General features: G+C 34.3%; 2 protein-coding genes across 3 annotated transcripts; one reads left to right on the top strand and one right to left on the bottom strand.

The window, feature by feature from the left end:
• Positions 1-1,339: 1,339 nt before the first annotated feature.
• Positions 1,340-3,871, top strand: LOC105766626 (bifunctional nitrilase/nitrile hydratase NIT4B). 2 transcript variants are annotated; one of them, XM_052629467.1, is made up of 5 exons: positions 1,340-1,938; positions 2,122-2,286; positions 2,710-2,883; positions 3,134-3,412; positions 3,524-3,871. In XM_052629467.1, exons 1-5 carry the CDS (start codon positions 1,518-1,520, stop codon positions 3,670-3,672), a joined length of 1,188 nt encoding a protein of 395 aa, XP_052485427.1. In that variant the 5' UTR covers positions 1,340-1,517; the 3' UTR covers positions 3,673-3,871. The 2 variants fall into 2 exon arrangements, with proteins under 2 accessions (XP_052485427.1, XP_012441605.1); XM_012586151.2 differs by having other exon boundaries at positions 2,590-2,883.
• A 623-nt stretch (positions 3,872-4,494) lies between these two features.
• Positions 4,495-8,771, bottom strand: LOC105766625 (uncharacterized protein At5g41620). The gene is made up of 4 exons (XM_012586149.2): positions 8,582-8,771; positions 7,625-8,182; positions 6,619-6,741; positions 4,495-6,375 (listed from the first exon to the last, which is right to left on the bottom strand). Exons 2-4 carry the CDS (start codon positions 8,111-8,113, stop codon positions 4,972-4,974), a joined length of 2,016 nt encoding a protein of 671 aa, XP_012441603.1. The 5' UTR covers positions 8,114-8,182; positions 8,582-8,771; the 3' UTR covers positions 4,495-4,971.
• Between the last annotated feature and the right edge of the window lie 7,660 nt (positions 8,772-16,431).

Genomic DNA, 16,431 nt, shown 5'->3' with positions numbered 1-16,431 from the left:
CCCAAAGCGGAGAAACCTTTCAGTTTCTCCCTTTTTCGACGGGTCCTTCGACGAATCCCAAGGGATTCGGAGCCCTCTCAAGTCGAAAAAGAGGACCCTCACGACAGAGGCGCGGCAAAACAGGTAAAAAATGTGTTTCCTTCTTTTTTTTTTATATTTGCTTCAAAAATAGAAATAAATAAATAAAAGAGCTACCTTTTTAAAAGTCTGTTCTTTTTTTTTTGTATTCGATTTTTTTGCGTGTTACAAAGATCGATTTTTATAATTGAAATAATATTGCAATATATATATTTTTTGATTGCTGGTTTCTGCTTCTTTTCCTTTTTTGTGTTTCTTGCATGGGTGGTGGAAGTCAACGGAGTTGCTGTTGTCATTTGGTGCAAGGGGGAAGGTTTCGGGTGCCGCGTCCGCTGACATGTGGGGGAGCAGCGCGGCAGGGGGCTAGGGCAACTAGGGTTTCTGCTGAAAGATTAGGATTTTGGGCCATTAGGCCTCTCTTTGTATTTGGGCTTGTAATAATTTTTTGGGATCTCGAGCATTGTAAATGGATTGTTATTTTTTTGTTGTTGGGCCCAGGCAAAATTGGGCTCTTACATAGTTGTTTAGATAGATTTGAATATGTTCAGATTCATTTTAGTTGTAAAATATTTTTATACTTTTTATTAATTTTTATATTTAAAATTTTTAAAATGTTTTTATATATTTTAAATTTTAAAATAATAATATAAATAACTTGATAATTTTTAAACGATTTCAAATATATAAAATTACTAAAAACAAGTTTAGAATGAATTTAGATAAATAGTTGCTCATATCAAATACATTAAGATAATAATTTGTCTAAGTTCATTCTTAATGTGAAGGATATATATTAATATTAATATTTTTAATTATTATATAAGAGATTATCACATGTTATCGTCTAATTGACTATTAATATCACATTATCATAAACTAACAGTGTTATTGTTACAAATCAAACCATGTGATGAAATAGGCTACAACTAAATAAAAAAGATACCTTAAATGGATAAATTCAGGATGAAAATATATATTACCCGAATAATATACTTTTAATAATTGTTTTGTTTTATTGATTGAGTTTTAACTCGATTGACATGAGTATTATTAAATATGAGTTCGAGTGCATTGAAACGCATTATTCTAGTACTTATGAGTTGGGAGGGGGTAATGACTAATTCTCTTAAAAGGAAAAGATAGAATTTAAAAAAAAAATATTTTTCTTTATTGTTCAACAAATATTAATGATATGATGATTAAATATGTTTATTATTTTAAGCGACTTAAGTTCGAGTTGTACTTTGGTTGTTTGGGATTTGCTGTTATTGTAATTAAAAAAAAAGAAGAAGGCATTTTTCGTTTCATTAAAACCCACAAAAGCGGACGACTGCTTTTTACCAAGCGACTGCGAATTCAGACATCGTTATTTACTACAACAACAACTCCGGCAAGAAAAACGAAGAAACAAACCAGACGAAGAAAAAAAGAAACCAAAAATGGATTCCCAAACTCAATCAGTGGACCAACAACAACAGGAAGAAGAAAATGAACAAAGACCCTTCCTCCCAGAAAATGCAGAAGAAGAAGGTGGACCCACTTCTCTACAACCGTCCAAGAAACGACGCCGTTATAAGGGCGACCGCCACATCAAAGTAGATGGTCGTGATCGGCGGATCAGGATACCTTTAACCTGCTGTTCCGGTCTATTCCGCTTGACCCGGGAAATGGGTCACCGAACCAACGGCGAAACCATTCAATGGCTCCTTCAACAAACCCGCCCCGACTTAGTCCCGCCCGACCCCGTCACCCATCCGACTCTATTATTCGCTTCTGCCCCCGCCTACATGGAAAAGGGTCGAGTGAGGGCTACGGTGGTTCAAGCTTCCACTGTTTTCTTTGACACTCCCGCCACACTAGGTACCCCACTTGACTCAATAGTCTTATTTGTTAGGGTTGTGGTGGGAAATTTGTTTAAATCTAGCTGGGCCCTTCCCCCTTTCTTATTTGAAACTGTCCCTACCCATATCATGGTGAGCTCAGTTTTCTTTTCTTTTTTATTTATTTATAATTGAAAGTGTTGTTATTATTTTTAATGAGTAGATAAAGCAGAGAGGCTAATTGCTGGCTCAGCTGCATATGGTTCACAGTTAGTTGTTTTCCCAGAAGCCTTTGTTGGTGGATATCCAAGGGGCTTTCCTTTTGAGTCTCCAAATGAAGATAATCAGGAGCTTCCCAAGTATCATGCTTCTGCCATTGAGGTCCCAGGTCCCAGCTCTTCACCTTTCAAACAGATTTATAGGATCCATATGTGTATATGAAAGTAATTAATACCAGATTAATTTACCTGCAGACATTGTTGTCCAAGAATGAAAAGAATTGAACTTTCTAGTTTAAACATGAGTTGGAAGTTTAGCAGATTCTAACACTTGATGCACTTGTTAGTTAGTCTATCTAAGGATGATGCTGCAATCGTTTCTTGTTTCTATGATCTATTATGTTGTATGCAGAACTTGAGATGCCCTATTCGTCTTGTTTGTGATTTCGTATTGGTTATTTTTATGTACACAGGTCCTGAAGTTGATAGACTTGCGAAAATTTCATGTAGATATAAAGTTCATTTAGTAATGGGAGTAGTGGAGAAAGACGGATTCTATCTCTTTAGCACGATTCTGTTTTTTGATCCTGTAGGACGGTATCTCGGAAAACATCGGAAGCTAATGCGAAGTGCATCTGAATGTGTAGTATGGTGTTCTGGAGAGAAATCATCATTGCCATTATATCGGACAGCCATTGGGAAAGTTGGTGGCCTTCTTTATTTGGACAATAGGATCCCATCTTTGAGAACTGAATTGTATGCTAAAGGTAGAATTATTGTTTGTTGCCAGTTGAGGAATCCTTGATAAATTATGTTTTGTTCATGGCTTTCTACTAGATTCACCCTGCAAATCCAATATAGACAAACAGCATTTCTTTGTGCACATCGTTGAACAATGATCTAGGCATTGCTGTTATTAGATATTTCTTTCTCTGACTAGAGCTTGCCATTTTTCCATTACAAACATCAAAATCTTTTCTTTTTCCTTTTTTTAAATTTAGTCCACCGTATTCACAGGTATTCAAATGTATTGTGCACCAACTGCTGATGCCAGGGAAGAATGGCGAGCATCCATGATTCACATTGCCATAGAGGGCAGGTGCTTTGTTTTATCTGCCAACCAGTTCTGTCGCAGGAAAGACTACTCTCTGCCACTCAAATGCATAGACGGAGATTCAAACAGTGACCTACTGGACACAATAGTATGCAGTGGGGGCAGTGTTATTGTTTCACCCTCAGGGACCATTTTGGCAGGACCTAATTACCAAGGAGAGTCCCTTATATCAGCTGATCTAGGTAAGGTTCCTATTAATATTTATCTCCATGACCGGATAACATTTTTCAACATTGATCATCTATGAAGATACTTTAACCTCACTTAGTAGACACATTCTCTTACTCTTCTAGATCTTGAAGAGATAACTCGAGCAAAGCTAGAATTTGGTGAAGTAGGGCTTGGTATGGGACCAGATTCTGTTGGTTGGTCTGCAAACAAACCCAACCTTGTTCTTTATCAAACTGCTGTGAAGACAGAAGCTTTCGTTGATTTGTCTTAGATCTAGAACTGAGTTCATATCTTTCTAACAGCAAAATAGTTAGTTTAGACTTTCATAATTGCTGATCTTAAAAGGATCTTCTGAAAAATGCAGTGGATAGTTCATTGTCAGCCTCCCATGTTACAAAACACCCATTCTGTATGCTTTTGTATAGTTCGATAAATGCATGGAATGAAGTTTTTATTTACTGAAATATAAAGTGGTAGCCATAAATGCCGTCAATGGTCATTGAAATGAGACCTATCCATTCAATCCTTTTGTGAAAATTGAACGTCGATAATGACAATAAATTACAAAGAAAGAGAGGAAGTAGAACACACAGGAAAACCACGGGCAGAGCATAAGAAAATTCACTACATCGAATTCGAATGATACAAGAGGAGTATAGAATATGTCTATTAGAAGTAATGCAGTAAGGTTAAAACACCTTATTCTAATCAAACACCAAATAGAGGAAGTAAGCTTCTATTTGGATTTCACTTGTGTAGCTTGTATCGTACCGTTAGGGTTTTCGGCCCCTGCACCTTCGGTTGTGACCCCAGTCCAATATTTTATTTATTGGGATCTGCAATGGGCTGTGACCTTCAACCCTCACCCTTTGCCCTTGCAGAACCCCCTATCTTGCCACTTGTATTTTATTTTAACAGGAATTTAAGTCATACAACTCTAACACCTTTTATTGCCATTTCTGTTTTCCTCTCGATTTGTGAGTGTAAAAAATGTGTGTGCCAATGAGACTTCCTCTATTGATCCTAAGTATGATCCCAACAGAATCTCTTTTACCTTTGCTTTTTTCTGCATAACTCGCTAAAAGGTCTGTAATTCATACAGAGATCCCTGGTCTCCATTGCCTCATTATTCAAATACTTAAAATTACAAGGGCGGTATAGAAGAAGATTTTGAACACGTAAAGCATTTTTTACATTTCAATTATACCGCAAGACTTTGCACAAGATAAAACTGGTTCAATTAGCATAGATTCCTTTTAAGTAAAAAGGAACAAAAAAAAAAAAAAAAAGGCTCTACAAAAGATGCTGGATCATATCAATGGTCCAATTACTGGTACATAACATGTTGACCAGCGATCATTGCAATTTGAGCACCTCTAGAGGAATCATCACACAAAGCAGTAACCAACGAAAAAAAGAAACTCATTTCTATCCAAATCCTGAATCTTCTTGCTGTCAAATCTAACAAGCTCGATCTGGAACTACTTCCACTTGCCCAGAGTTCACTTTTGCAAGGTCAGAAGGAAACTAGAGAATGGTGAACAAAGCATATACTCAACAAAATTGTATTTCACCATCTTGATTTCCTAGCATTATTGGCTTCACTCCTGCATTCTGCCAACCTCGACTTCGGAACACTACCAGGCACCAAAGGTGGCCTCTCTTGAGCTACATTGTTGATATCTCTTGAAGAACATGTTGGACTAGCATAAACCCTACCTGCCCTTGTACCAGATAAAAGGTGTTCCCTAAGACCCTTTACAGCTTTATATCCATGCATTTCATCTCCATAACCTTTTGTTTCTACTTGCTTCTCCAGTTCAGTAAATCTACTCCACTCTAAATCATTATCAACAGAATCTTGATGCCTGTCCTTCTGCATGCCCCAATCAACTCCGTCTGACATGCTCCTCTGTAGAGAAGTACTCCTCCTTGGTAATTTGCTAGAGGCAGATTTTCTACCTGTGATGTCTTCATTTATTTGAGGTTCTCTTGAATCACGAGCAGCATTAGAAGCATACGCCAACTTGTAGATTTTGTTGTTGTTGCTACTGTTGTTGTCCATATTTAATTCTAGGAGATCACTTTCAGCCGAGTCTTCTTCACATTCAATTGCATCTTCAACTTCTCCATCCTCGTCATTTTCCTCACTAGGATGGGAACCAAAATGGACTCTGTTTAAATAGGCAGCAATCTCCTCACTGTTAGGTTCATTTAGAGAACAGCGCCCTTTCTCTTTCTCTCTTTTTGTACCTAGAAAAGTTTCGAGTTGGTTCCGCAGTTTGTCGACAGCTGCATTCTTCTCCTCAAGATGATATTTAGCTTCAGAGAGCTTCATCTGAACTCTCTGTTCACGCAACACATCGGCTAACTGCAACATCTCCCTTTCCTTTTCAACCTCTTGAAGAACCTTGGCAGACTCTCTCTTCAGCTCTTCCCTTTCAGCTTTATCTTCACTGATATCCCTGGCTAGTTCATCACATACTTGCTCAATTACAACCCTTGCCCTTTTTTCGCTCTCAAGTTCTTTCACTGATTTCAGAAGAGATGTCTTAGTCTCAGCTAGTTCTTTCCCAAGCTTCTTGTTTAAGCTTTCAAAACGTCTCCTCAACTTTCTCTCCACCTCAAGTTCACCTGCAATAGACTCAATAGCAGCCTCGACAACTTTCTGCTCCTTGTTTTTCCATGCTGCCTTTTCTTCAGCAAAACACTTCATTAAATAGTTGATATCATGCTGGTCAGAGCGCTGCTCTTGGATAAGCTGATTGACTTGAAGACGAGCTCTCTCTAACTCAGCATGTAAAGCTGAAATAAGGGACATACTTGACGAGGGACGATCTTCATGACCCCACATGCGGTTGATAATTTTTAATAGTTCTTTAGATGTTGTCAAGGCATTACTAACATCCTTCAAACGAGTCTTAACACCAACAGTTGATCCCTTGGGAGTCTGGGCATGAGATCTAGTTTCAATCTGCATTACCAAATAAAGATCGTTAATCTCCTTTGCACTCACCATAATCTCAACTACCCTACACCTTAGCAAACTCAGAAATGACGGTGAGCTAAAGAAGATTAAAATACATAAACATTCATAAAAATATTCAAAATAAAATAGAATAGTTTCTCTTCTACCTTGTATTCTGTACTTAAAAACTATATATGAAATGGTGAGAAAGAAGGCAATTGCATCCTTTCCAAAATCCAAGAGGAATACCTCCATTAAACTGGCATTGCTAACCGAATCCAACACCCCAACATTATTGTCAGTATGCCTAAGCTTGTGGGAAACAGATGACGCTCTTCTCTGGCGACAACCAGTTCCAGATCGATCCATTCTCTGAAGAGGAATCAATATAACACCAGAATCATTTATCCAAGCAAAAAGATATACTGTGCAAAATCAATAGGTTAGGTTATCATTACACTGAAAAAAGAATAGTAGTAGATTTTGGCTGCATTGTATTTGAGGCTTAGCAGTTGGAAACAGTATCAATTACAGACGAGTGAGATTTGGAGTGGAAAACATCAAGCTACTAAATTTGAGTACTTGGCATTAGAAAAGAGATAAAATCATCAAGCTACTAAATTTGAGCACATTTGGCAACTAAGCAAAAAACCAATAAGTCTTAAATCACAAACTTCTGCTGAAGTGCTAAGCACCATTTTCTTATTGAGAAATGTATCATTTAAAAGTGAAATTTAAGTCTGGTTTGATGCAGCACTGCAATTAGCCCTACAATATTTCATAGAAACTCGGTGTTTTGATGAGGATGGGGTAACATCCTAAAACACTTTTAGTATTACAGCTTTCTGATAAAAATGTACTTTCACCAAAAGCAGAATCTTACGTGCTTCTTTAAGAAGGAGATCCAAGTGATAATTCAGGGTCTTTAAAAGCTAAAAGCAAAAACTAAAACCACAACACTCGACTCAAAAGTCACAAAATTCAATAGATTAGTTATCAACTGGTCAAATCTTGAATACACAGTATAAACCAAACCTACCCCAACTATTTGCTCATTCCTTGAAAACAAATAAAAGAACAAAAGAACCATAACATTCCAAAAAAAAATCCCTTGAGAGCGATCACTTTCCTGATAATGACCCTCTTTTCCTAAAATTTCCATTCCTATGGTGAAGACAAATAACATGCAATTTTTAAAAATATATTTATTTTTTTCTAAAAAGAAATTAAAAGGGAAAGGGAAAAAACAACCGACCTCAGAAACAGGGCTGTGAGAAGGATCAGACAAGTGAGGAGGCAAAGAACCCGAATGAACCGACCTAGCAGCAGCTCCCTTTTCTCTCCCTTCTTTCACTCTCCTCCTCTCCTCATTTCCTTCCTTTCTTCTAGGCGACGGTATCTCATTCATTTCCCACAGAGTCGCCGCCAGCTTCCTGGCCGAAACCGGCTGCTGTTGCTGCTGCTGCCCCTTCAATTTACTCCCACTTTGTGATCCTGAATACCTAGGAGACTCCATAGCTCGTAGCATTGACGCCATTGAAGGCGATCTCATCATCAGCTTCCATGTAGGCACGGGGGTACTGGATCCACCCCTTTTGCTGCCCACTAGAATCGCCCTCTTGAATCTGTAGTTTTGCATAATTGATGATGACGACGAAGCTGAAGATGAACACCCTCGTTTCCTGATTTTGCCGGGGAGTAAATTTTCTATGTCAATCTCGCCCAAGTTTTGCCTTGACATCATATTTTTTCTTTCAATCAATTCCGCCCCTTCCTTTTTATTGCTTAAATTTGCTCCTCAGATCTTACAAATCTATAAACAAGACAATGAATGAAGATTAAACCCATTATTAATCGTCAAAAAAATGAAAACAAAATCAAACTTTTTCCTCCAAAATTGCCACTTTTTCTTTTATTTTCTACGAGTAGTAGTATGCTTAGATCTTATTAGCATATCTTTCGGGGGATGAAAAAAATGAGTAAAGTAAAAACTACAGAATAAACTAAACCTATGAAAAAGACAGATTTGAGTTAAACGTTGTCGGTTTACAGTTCAGATTTCAGACAACAGAAAAAACTAAAATTGTAGGAAATTGAGGGATAGAACAATAGATTTTTATTTCTTTTATTGCATTGGAAAAGAAGGAAAATCAGTTGACAAGGAGAAAATTTCATTGTTCTTTTCTTTTTAATTTTTTTTTCACGAACTTACCGTTAACTTTAGGTTCATCGCTTGTGTTAGTCGTACCAAGGAGTGTTCGGAAGGCAAGAAAACAAGAGGGAAAGTTGGAGTTTTCAGATTCAGAAGCAAACCCTAGAAAAAGATAAGAGAGAACTTTCTTTTGATGGCTTCTCGAAGCACTAGGAAGAAAAGAAATGTAAGTATTTTCACTCTGATCATATACAGACTGTGACTTTACATAAAAAGAGAAGAATATGAGATGTTGTATGGTCAAATTATTGAAAACTTACGTGTCTTACTATGATTGGAAATTAGAGGTTTTTTTATTTGACTTTTGGTCAATGGTGGGAGTAGAAGCCGAACCCATCAGCCGAGCCGCAATTTGAAATACGCGGAAATATTAGCGAAAATTTTGGATTTGGCTTTTTGGTTGGGACCCTTTAGTTTCGCTTTAGGACATGGAAATTTTCGGAACAAGAGAAATATGTTGTTCCTTTTTCTTTTTTTAAGAAATATGATTTAAACAATAAATAATAGTTTTCTTCATAAATGATGTTATATGAAAGGGTTCATCTCTCCTAAACTTTCTGTCAAATGTTTACTATACAATAATGAATAAATGAATGTCACATATTCTCTTAAAATTTGAATATAATTTTTAAATTCAGAAAATCTTATAATTTTAAAGTTGTTTTAATTGTTTATTGCTTAAAATCATATTCAAAATCCAAAATCCTTATATAACTACATGTCACATTCATTTATTCATTGTCCCAAAATTAGCATGTAAATTGAACAATATTAAAGCTTTGAGGTACATTGATATATGGTAGAATAATATAAGTATCAAATTAAATATTTTCTTCATATAGATACCACATTACATTACACATTAAATGAAAGTTTAAACTCAATAGTAATATTATCCCTATATGAAAGTATTTAAATATCAAAATGTTGATACTAAACAATTTTAACCACAAGGATGAAGTACAAAAACTTGGGAGATTTATGTTCAAATTTTATTATATGTGTGATTTTGATTTATATTTAATTTTGTTAGTTAATTTGAGTTGAATTAATTGTTCATTTGTTGATTTTTTATATTATATTGATTGATTTTGATAAACTTTTGAAAAAATGAGATTGAATTTAGACCAAAACAAAATCTTTTCTTTTTAGATTGAAGTTTACAGTTTTTTTCCTCTTTTTCTCCTATTTAATACTTGAAAAAAATGACTTTTGTTAATAGGAGCTTATAATCACTAAGTAAGAAAATTTCAAAATATTTTTTATATAATGCTTAAAATTATTCATAATTTCTCGTCAACTTAAATAGAAGGATCAAATGCGTATAAGTATGCTCAAATTCACGTATTCTAATATTAACAAAAAAAGAGTATAAATAACAAAAAAATAATGTGGTAACTACTGTTTTTTTCTTAACTACAACAATAACAAGTAGTAACAAAAATAACTAAAAGAATTGGTATTTCATTCAATGCTACTTATTATGCTAATCCGAGATTGATTAATTAAAGACCTTATATATATAAATGAGTTAAATCGGTAAGATTTACTACTCCACTGACCCACCTAAATATATATACAAATATGTTGTTTAAAAGAGGAAAAGAGAATGAGAAGATTGGTTGTCTATAATATTAAACAGCTTGAAGCACGTGCTTTCCATCATGTATTCATGTTAGTATACTTAGTGGAGGGCAACTTGGCTCAGGACCTTCCTGTCTACACTTCTTTTTCTCTTCTGTCTTTTATATAAATTTTGTAATATGAAGATGGAAGAAGAACCTCTGGATATTAATATTCGAATCTCATAATTACTGGATGTTACTTCACAAAATCAGAGGTAATAATAATAATAGCTGGACTCGGATCAGGTGTTTATAATTTTTTTTCCTAAATTTGGATTTAGGAATCAAGATCAACACTAAATATTGATTCAAATATAAGGTTAAATTATAAAAATATGTCGTTTTTAAATTCTTCAAATTATTTTTTTTAAATTTAAAGAAATAGGTTGATTTTGCAAAAAAAAAACGTGCCCAGTTGGATGTGCTTTCCTCCAACAGTAATTTTCCTAACAGTCAAAATTCAAACGAGACAACGGTAAAATTTTAAAAGAGCCCAACAATTATTTTATTTTGCTATAAATACCAGGCCATTTTTCATTCTTATAGCTCAAATCTAACGACCAATTGACCAGAAAAGACCCATTTCCCTAAAAAATTACAAAAATGGCTCACTTTTTTAAAAAATAATAGGAATTGTTCGATTTTACTAAAACGTGCTGAGCTAGCGTCGTTTTCAGGGGAAAGGAAAAAAGCATGTCCAGCTCAGCTCTTTTTCCCCTCTGACCTGTAAAACGCATTCAAGTCAGCCCGTTTTAGTAAAGCACTTCTTGATCAACACTCTTTTACTTGTGTTCCAATGACTAAATTTCCAAAAAAGGCCATTTTTTTAAAAAAATAACAAAAATAGGCCAATTTTTTTAAAAAATTTACAAGAATGGGCCTTTATATAAAACAAAAGTGGCAGTATTTTTTTTTATAATTTTTTTGGTGCCACCAATTAATGTGGAAATAAAACTTACAAAACAGGCCTTTATATAGACCCAAAATCTTATTTCCCTTGTTTTCTTAAGCAATGTGGGATATGAGATATGTGTATATATAGACTTATGAATAAGTTTGCAGCTTATTCCTAGACAATATGAGATTCCTTCATCTTTTAACTAACAACATAAGATTAAATGTTCTACTGTATTTTATAATTTTTTCTTATAGAGTTTAAATTTTTACAAAAGTTAACATTTATTACATTATAAATAAAATTTTAAACTCTATAAGTAAAAATTATAAAATATAAAATGACGTGGGATTTGATCTCTTCTTGTTTGAAGATGACCAACTGTGTTTGAAATAAAGGTGTTTGGGGAATGTGCAGAAGGTTATATAGTATTTGTCATTAATGCAGTCTTGTTTTGTTGTATTTGTTTTTTTAAAGTAATTTCATTTTATATACTTCAATACAAATATTATTAGATATTCACTAAAAGTTTATATAAATTTATTTATTGAACACTAAAATTAATGCAAACAATCAGTATAATGCGTAGGTATGAAATTATTAATGAATTGATTCATATACATTTGTTTTCTTTTCAAACAAATGAAACTTATATTGAAACAAAAATCATTTACATATAAAGAATTTTATACATATGTAATATAAAAAGTTGATTATGAAGTTGTTATTCCTATGTATTTAAGGTAATTTTTATCACTTAATTATAAAATGTTATAAAATAGTCATTTAATTTTATTTTTTAAATTATCTATTTATGAAAAGTTACAAAATTGTCATTCAACTATTCAAATTTGTCCTCTTCTTTTTTGTTACATACCTCAAAATTCAAGATAATTGGGTGACAAAAAATTACTAATAGTTGAGTGATCATTTTGTAAGTTTTATAATTCGATAGCCAAAAATCATAGTTAAGTGACTATTAATGTAATTTAATCTAGATATAAAAATATGAAAAATAATTATTATATTTTATGTATATTATATATTTCTATAAAAAAACTTATTTAACATAATTATATACTATTTTTAAATAGATTATCTATCTAGTAAAAATACATCTGAAATAAATTTATCAAGATTCATTAGGTAATGGAAATTCAATTAAAATTAGGATTAAAAATTAATGAGTATAGTAAAATATTAAAAAAGAGATATCATTTTTTTAAAATTACAAAAAGTATACTATCCGAGTACCAAATACTCACCATTTATTTATTAATCAAACATTCATAACATAACATAAAATAAATAATAAAAATTAAAAGTATAACTTCTAAATTGAAATATTAGAAAATTATTTTTAAAAATAGAATTGCATGGATATTAACTTCAAACATTTAAAATTGAATAGAAAATTATTGCATGTACAAGTTTCATATGTACAATTTGTTCTTTATTATTATTATTTTTATTATGGTTGTTTTGTATATGCTAACAATTCTAAAATGCAACAAGATTAAAGATCTCAAAAGGTAATTTTATAATATTAGAAAAGTTAAAAAATATAAAAAAATAGAAATTGTTTTGTAAACAAATTATAAAATATAGTGTAGCCTTTAATATTTTGTTGTTAGTTAAAACAAGAAGGAATCCCACATTGTCTAGGAACAAGCTGCAGATCTATTAATGAGTCTATATATACACGTATCTCACATCCCACATTGCTTAAAAAATAAGGGAAATGAGACTTTGGGTCTATATACATGCCTGTTTTGTAAGTTTAATTTCTACATTAATTGGTGGCACCAAAAAATTAAAAAAAGTGCTTCCACTTTGGGTTTATATAGAAGCCTGAGTTGGACGTGGTTTTTATGACTTTTCCTTGAAAACAACGCCAGCTCAGTGCGTTTTAGTAAAACCGAACCATTCCCATTATTTTTTAAAAAAGTGGCCCATTTCCATAATTTTTTTTAGAAATGGGTTTTTTCTAATCCATTGGTCAAATCCAACTCTCTCTATTCTGTCTAAACTCTCAATTCTCTTAACTCTCTCAATTTTCTCAAGTTTTGTTCGAAATTTTCCAATACATTTGTTTAAAAATATTATAGCTTTATTTTATTACTTTGTAGATTATTAATTTCAATTAAAATTTCATGAATGACAAGTTCTCTGATTCATTTCGACGATAAGTACATTTTCGCTGCTCAATCAGTAATGGTAAGGAAAAATTTTAAATTTTGTTATTTTCAATTAAGTTAATTTTAAAGTTTTTTTAATTTTTAAAATATTTTATTTTGTTGATATAAATAGACGGATGATCGTATTTTGAAGGGGTTCATACACAATTGATCAAAGAGCCCAGACACTGAAATTCGTGGTTATTTGCAAGATGCGAGACTCTTACATGCGTCTCATATGCTCGGGGTTGAAAATTGGATCCTACACTTATCAGTTCGTTGGTAGAAAGATGGAGACTCGAGACACGCATTCCATCTTCCATGTGATGAGTGTACAATCACACTCAAAGACGTAGCTTTACAAGGTTTACTGGTGGATGGGCTAGTCGTTATGGGGTTAATGGTCGTTCCCAGTAAAGAGAACCTTTGCGAGGCATTTTTGGGGAAGGTGCCGAACAATTTTCAAGGTGGTCGGATAGATATGAAATGGTTGGAAGATAATTTCAAAGATCTTCCTCCGAATGCGATTGACATCATCAAAGAACAATATGCTCGAGCATTCATCTTGAGGTTAATCGGGAGCATTCTAATGCTCGATAAATCTCGAAATTTGATACACATAAGGTGGCTACTACACCTAGTCAACATTAATGCGGTCGACTGAGTTGGGGATCAATCGCGTTGGCCATGTTGTACAGGGAGTTGTGTCGGGCGACGAAACCAGATAAGATGTCAATCGGTGGTTGCCTACTCTTGCTGTAGTCATGGGCGTGGTGGCGACTACCGTTTTAACGTCCTCGAGTGAACGATCCTTATACATTTCCATTAGAGACAAGCTAAAATTCATTTGATAATAATATATAGTTACCATACCAAATGTTGTTTATTTATTATATGTTTGAATTAACATATTTTTTGAGTAGGTGGAACCATTGGCCGAGCTATGTTGGACTACCGGAGTAGCTCAAAGATATCTCATTGCTGTTAGATCAATGCTTGGAAGACGATGTTAGTTACTGAAATTTTCAAACCTGTAATAATTAGGCAAAAAATTCTGCCGCCACCACAAGATATCGAAGCACTGTACAAACTTGATTTGCAGGGGAAAATCAACAAAAATTGGCAAGATTTTCACAAGGAGTATATCGACATTTAGGACCATAGGATGGATTTCTTACCCATTCTTGAACCTTTTTTTCACATTGGACACAGAGACCTCTTTGGAGTACATGCCTTGGTTTAGACTTGCCAGTAAGCCATATCTAGTATCGGTTAAGGCAATGAGTAGGAAAATTCATCCTAAAAGGCGATGACAACCGCCCCAACTTCGTAGGTCTAGAGAAAGTACTGCAACGGGTTCCTCATTAGCTCCAACCCAACAAGGGGCTCCCTCTATATATTCTTGTTCCTTTACTAACCCTATATATTTTTCATAGGCACCACATTATGCACCACTGCAGCATCCTGCATCTACACCTCCTGTAGATATGTCTTTTACGGCACTTCCGTCCCCAGTATATTACGCCCTGATATCGACATCGATTCCCACACAAATTCCAACACAAATGTTGACTTCAACGCCCACATCAATGCTGACTTATCCCCCAACAACAACGATTCTCAGATATTATGCGCAATCGAATTTTGTGACATTATACAATTATTCATTGATAGTGTCATAAACACCCACCGCATCATTGTTTTATCAAGGTGGCTTATTGTCAAAATCACCTTCTTGTAGAATGGAGGACACATAATAGGAGGCCAGGATGACACTGCAGTCAACCATGGAAGGAGATGGAAATGAAGATGAAAACGAGGGTAGAGATGAAGATGAAGACGAGGGACTAGATGAAGATGAATACAGGGATCGGGGTGAAGATGAAGAAGATGAAGATGATGATTACGACTAAAAGGAGGAGTCGACACCCCTAGTTGTACGTAGAAATCTTACCCGCAGCTGTTAGCCACCCCTTTGTGGCACACATTCGGCCCAATGATGCCGATGATATATTTTTCATTTACTTTTTTATGTTGTAAATATAATTGATATTGAAAATATGATCAAATAATTTTATATTTATGTTGCAACTCATAATTGTATTTGTTAAATTCTAATTGGTACTTAAAGTAGGACTTAAAGTGGTAATTTTTCCACTATATAAAAGTTAGTAGACGGTGGCAAATACAAATGAAATACAAAAAAAAGAAGTATTGTAATAAATTTTTGTACAAAAAAATATGTTAGTGACATTGAGGCCTCAATGCATCCCTCAAATATTGAAATATTGCTTTCGTATGCCCTGGGTTCTTACAGTAGCCACATAACCTATGTTGATTGTCCCTTTCTCAAATATCCATATTGGTGTGTATGCAATTAGAATTCAGATGACCTTTTGGGAGGTGACGCAAGTTGATATTCAGTGCCAATTTAAACGGGGCACTCGAAACTAGCGGCCATATACTCTCTTTGGGGTGGGTGGAAATTTAGATGTCCATACTCTGTGCATGCATTCTAGTCTATACACACCATTAATATAAGGCATGTACTATATTTGTACATTCGTACAAGCATCAATTACATGTGTGCATAGGAATCAAAGTGCCTGGAATCTCCCACAATCGCAGGTCCCTTTTGGTAGGTCAACACGGTATCCTGTGCTTGACATGTCTTGGTTAGGTCTAGCTTACTCCTTGACCCGAAATCTCAGGTTTGGATATGAGTGATGCACTATATGCATAGTGTTTTCTCTCTCTGCATTTTGTTGAATTTCTTTCATAACATCTTCGCACCAAACCTAACTGCCCACTATCTATCCAACATATGCCTCAGCCTGCTTTAGAAATAAGGCTGCCAAGCGAAACTATGTTTCTTTGAAAATCGAGGTTATCAAAAAATGACACATCCCATTCAATGCAGAATTGATGTATTTCGCTAGGTTCGTTTTTATGTGCCCCTAGTGTAGACCTCCATCATATGATTGTGTCCACTGTTTGAAGGGTATGTTAGTGAGGTAGTCTGCACTGATGTTATTGATGGCGCGTAAGTTATCCAACATTTCATGGAAACGGTGTTGGACGAGCTTGTACCTTTTTGAGAAAAGTATACCCATGAATGCAAACAATGAACAAAATATGGTATAGCATGATTAT

Source organism: Gossypium raimondii, chromosome 4, assembly GCF_025698545.1.
Source record: "Gossypium raimondii isolate GPD5lz chromosome 4, ASM2569854v1, whole genome shotgun sequence".
NCBI classification, from domain to species: domain Eukaryota; kingdom Viridiplantae; phylum Streptophyta; class Magnoliopsida; order Malvales; family Malvaceae; genus Gossypium; species Gossypium raimondii.
The sequence above is the reverse complement of the archived record's forward strand: the minus strand, read 5'-3'. Positions and strand labels throughout refer to the sequence as shown.

What these genes read in the sequence shown, in the direction of transcription:
- LOC105766626 (XM_012586151.2), top strand. Translation starts at nt 1,518, where the DNA reads ATGGATTCCCAAACTCAATCAGTGGACCAACAACAACAGGAAGAAGAA. An exon ending in TGACACTCCCGCCACACTAG is followed by an intron (nt 1,939 to 2,121) that starts GTACCCCACTTG and finishes TTTAATGAGTAG; the next exon opens with ATAAAGCAGAGAGGCTAATT. An exon ending in TTCTGCCATTGAGGTCCCAG is followed by an intron (nt 2,287 to 2,589) that starts GTCCCAGCTCTT and finishes TTATGTACACAG; the next exon opens with GTCCTGAAGTTGATAGACTT.
- LOC105766625 (XM_012586149.2), bottom strand. Translation starts at nt 8,113, where the DNA reads ATGATGTCAAGGCAAAACTTGGGCGAGATTGACATAGAAAATTTACTC. An exon ending in CTCACAGCCCTGTTTCTGAG is followed by an intron (nt 6,742 to 7,624) that starts GTCGGTTGTTTT and finishes ATTCCTCTTCAG; the next exon opens with AGAATGGATCGATCTGGAAC. An exon ending in GCAATGCCAGTTTAATGGAG is followed by an intron (nt 6,376 to 6,618) that starts GTATTCCTCTTG and finishes TTGGTAATGCAG; the next exon opens with ATTGAAACTAGATCTCATGC.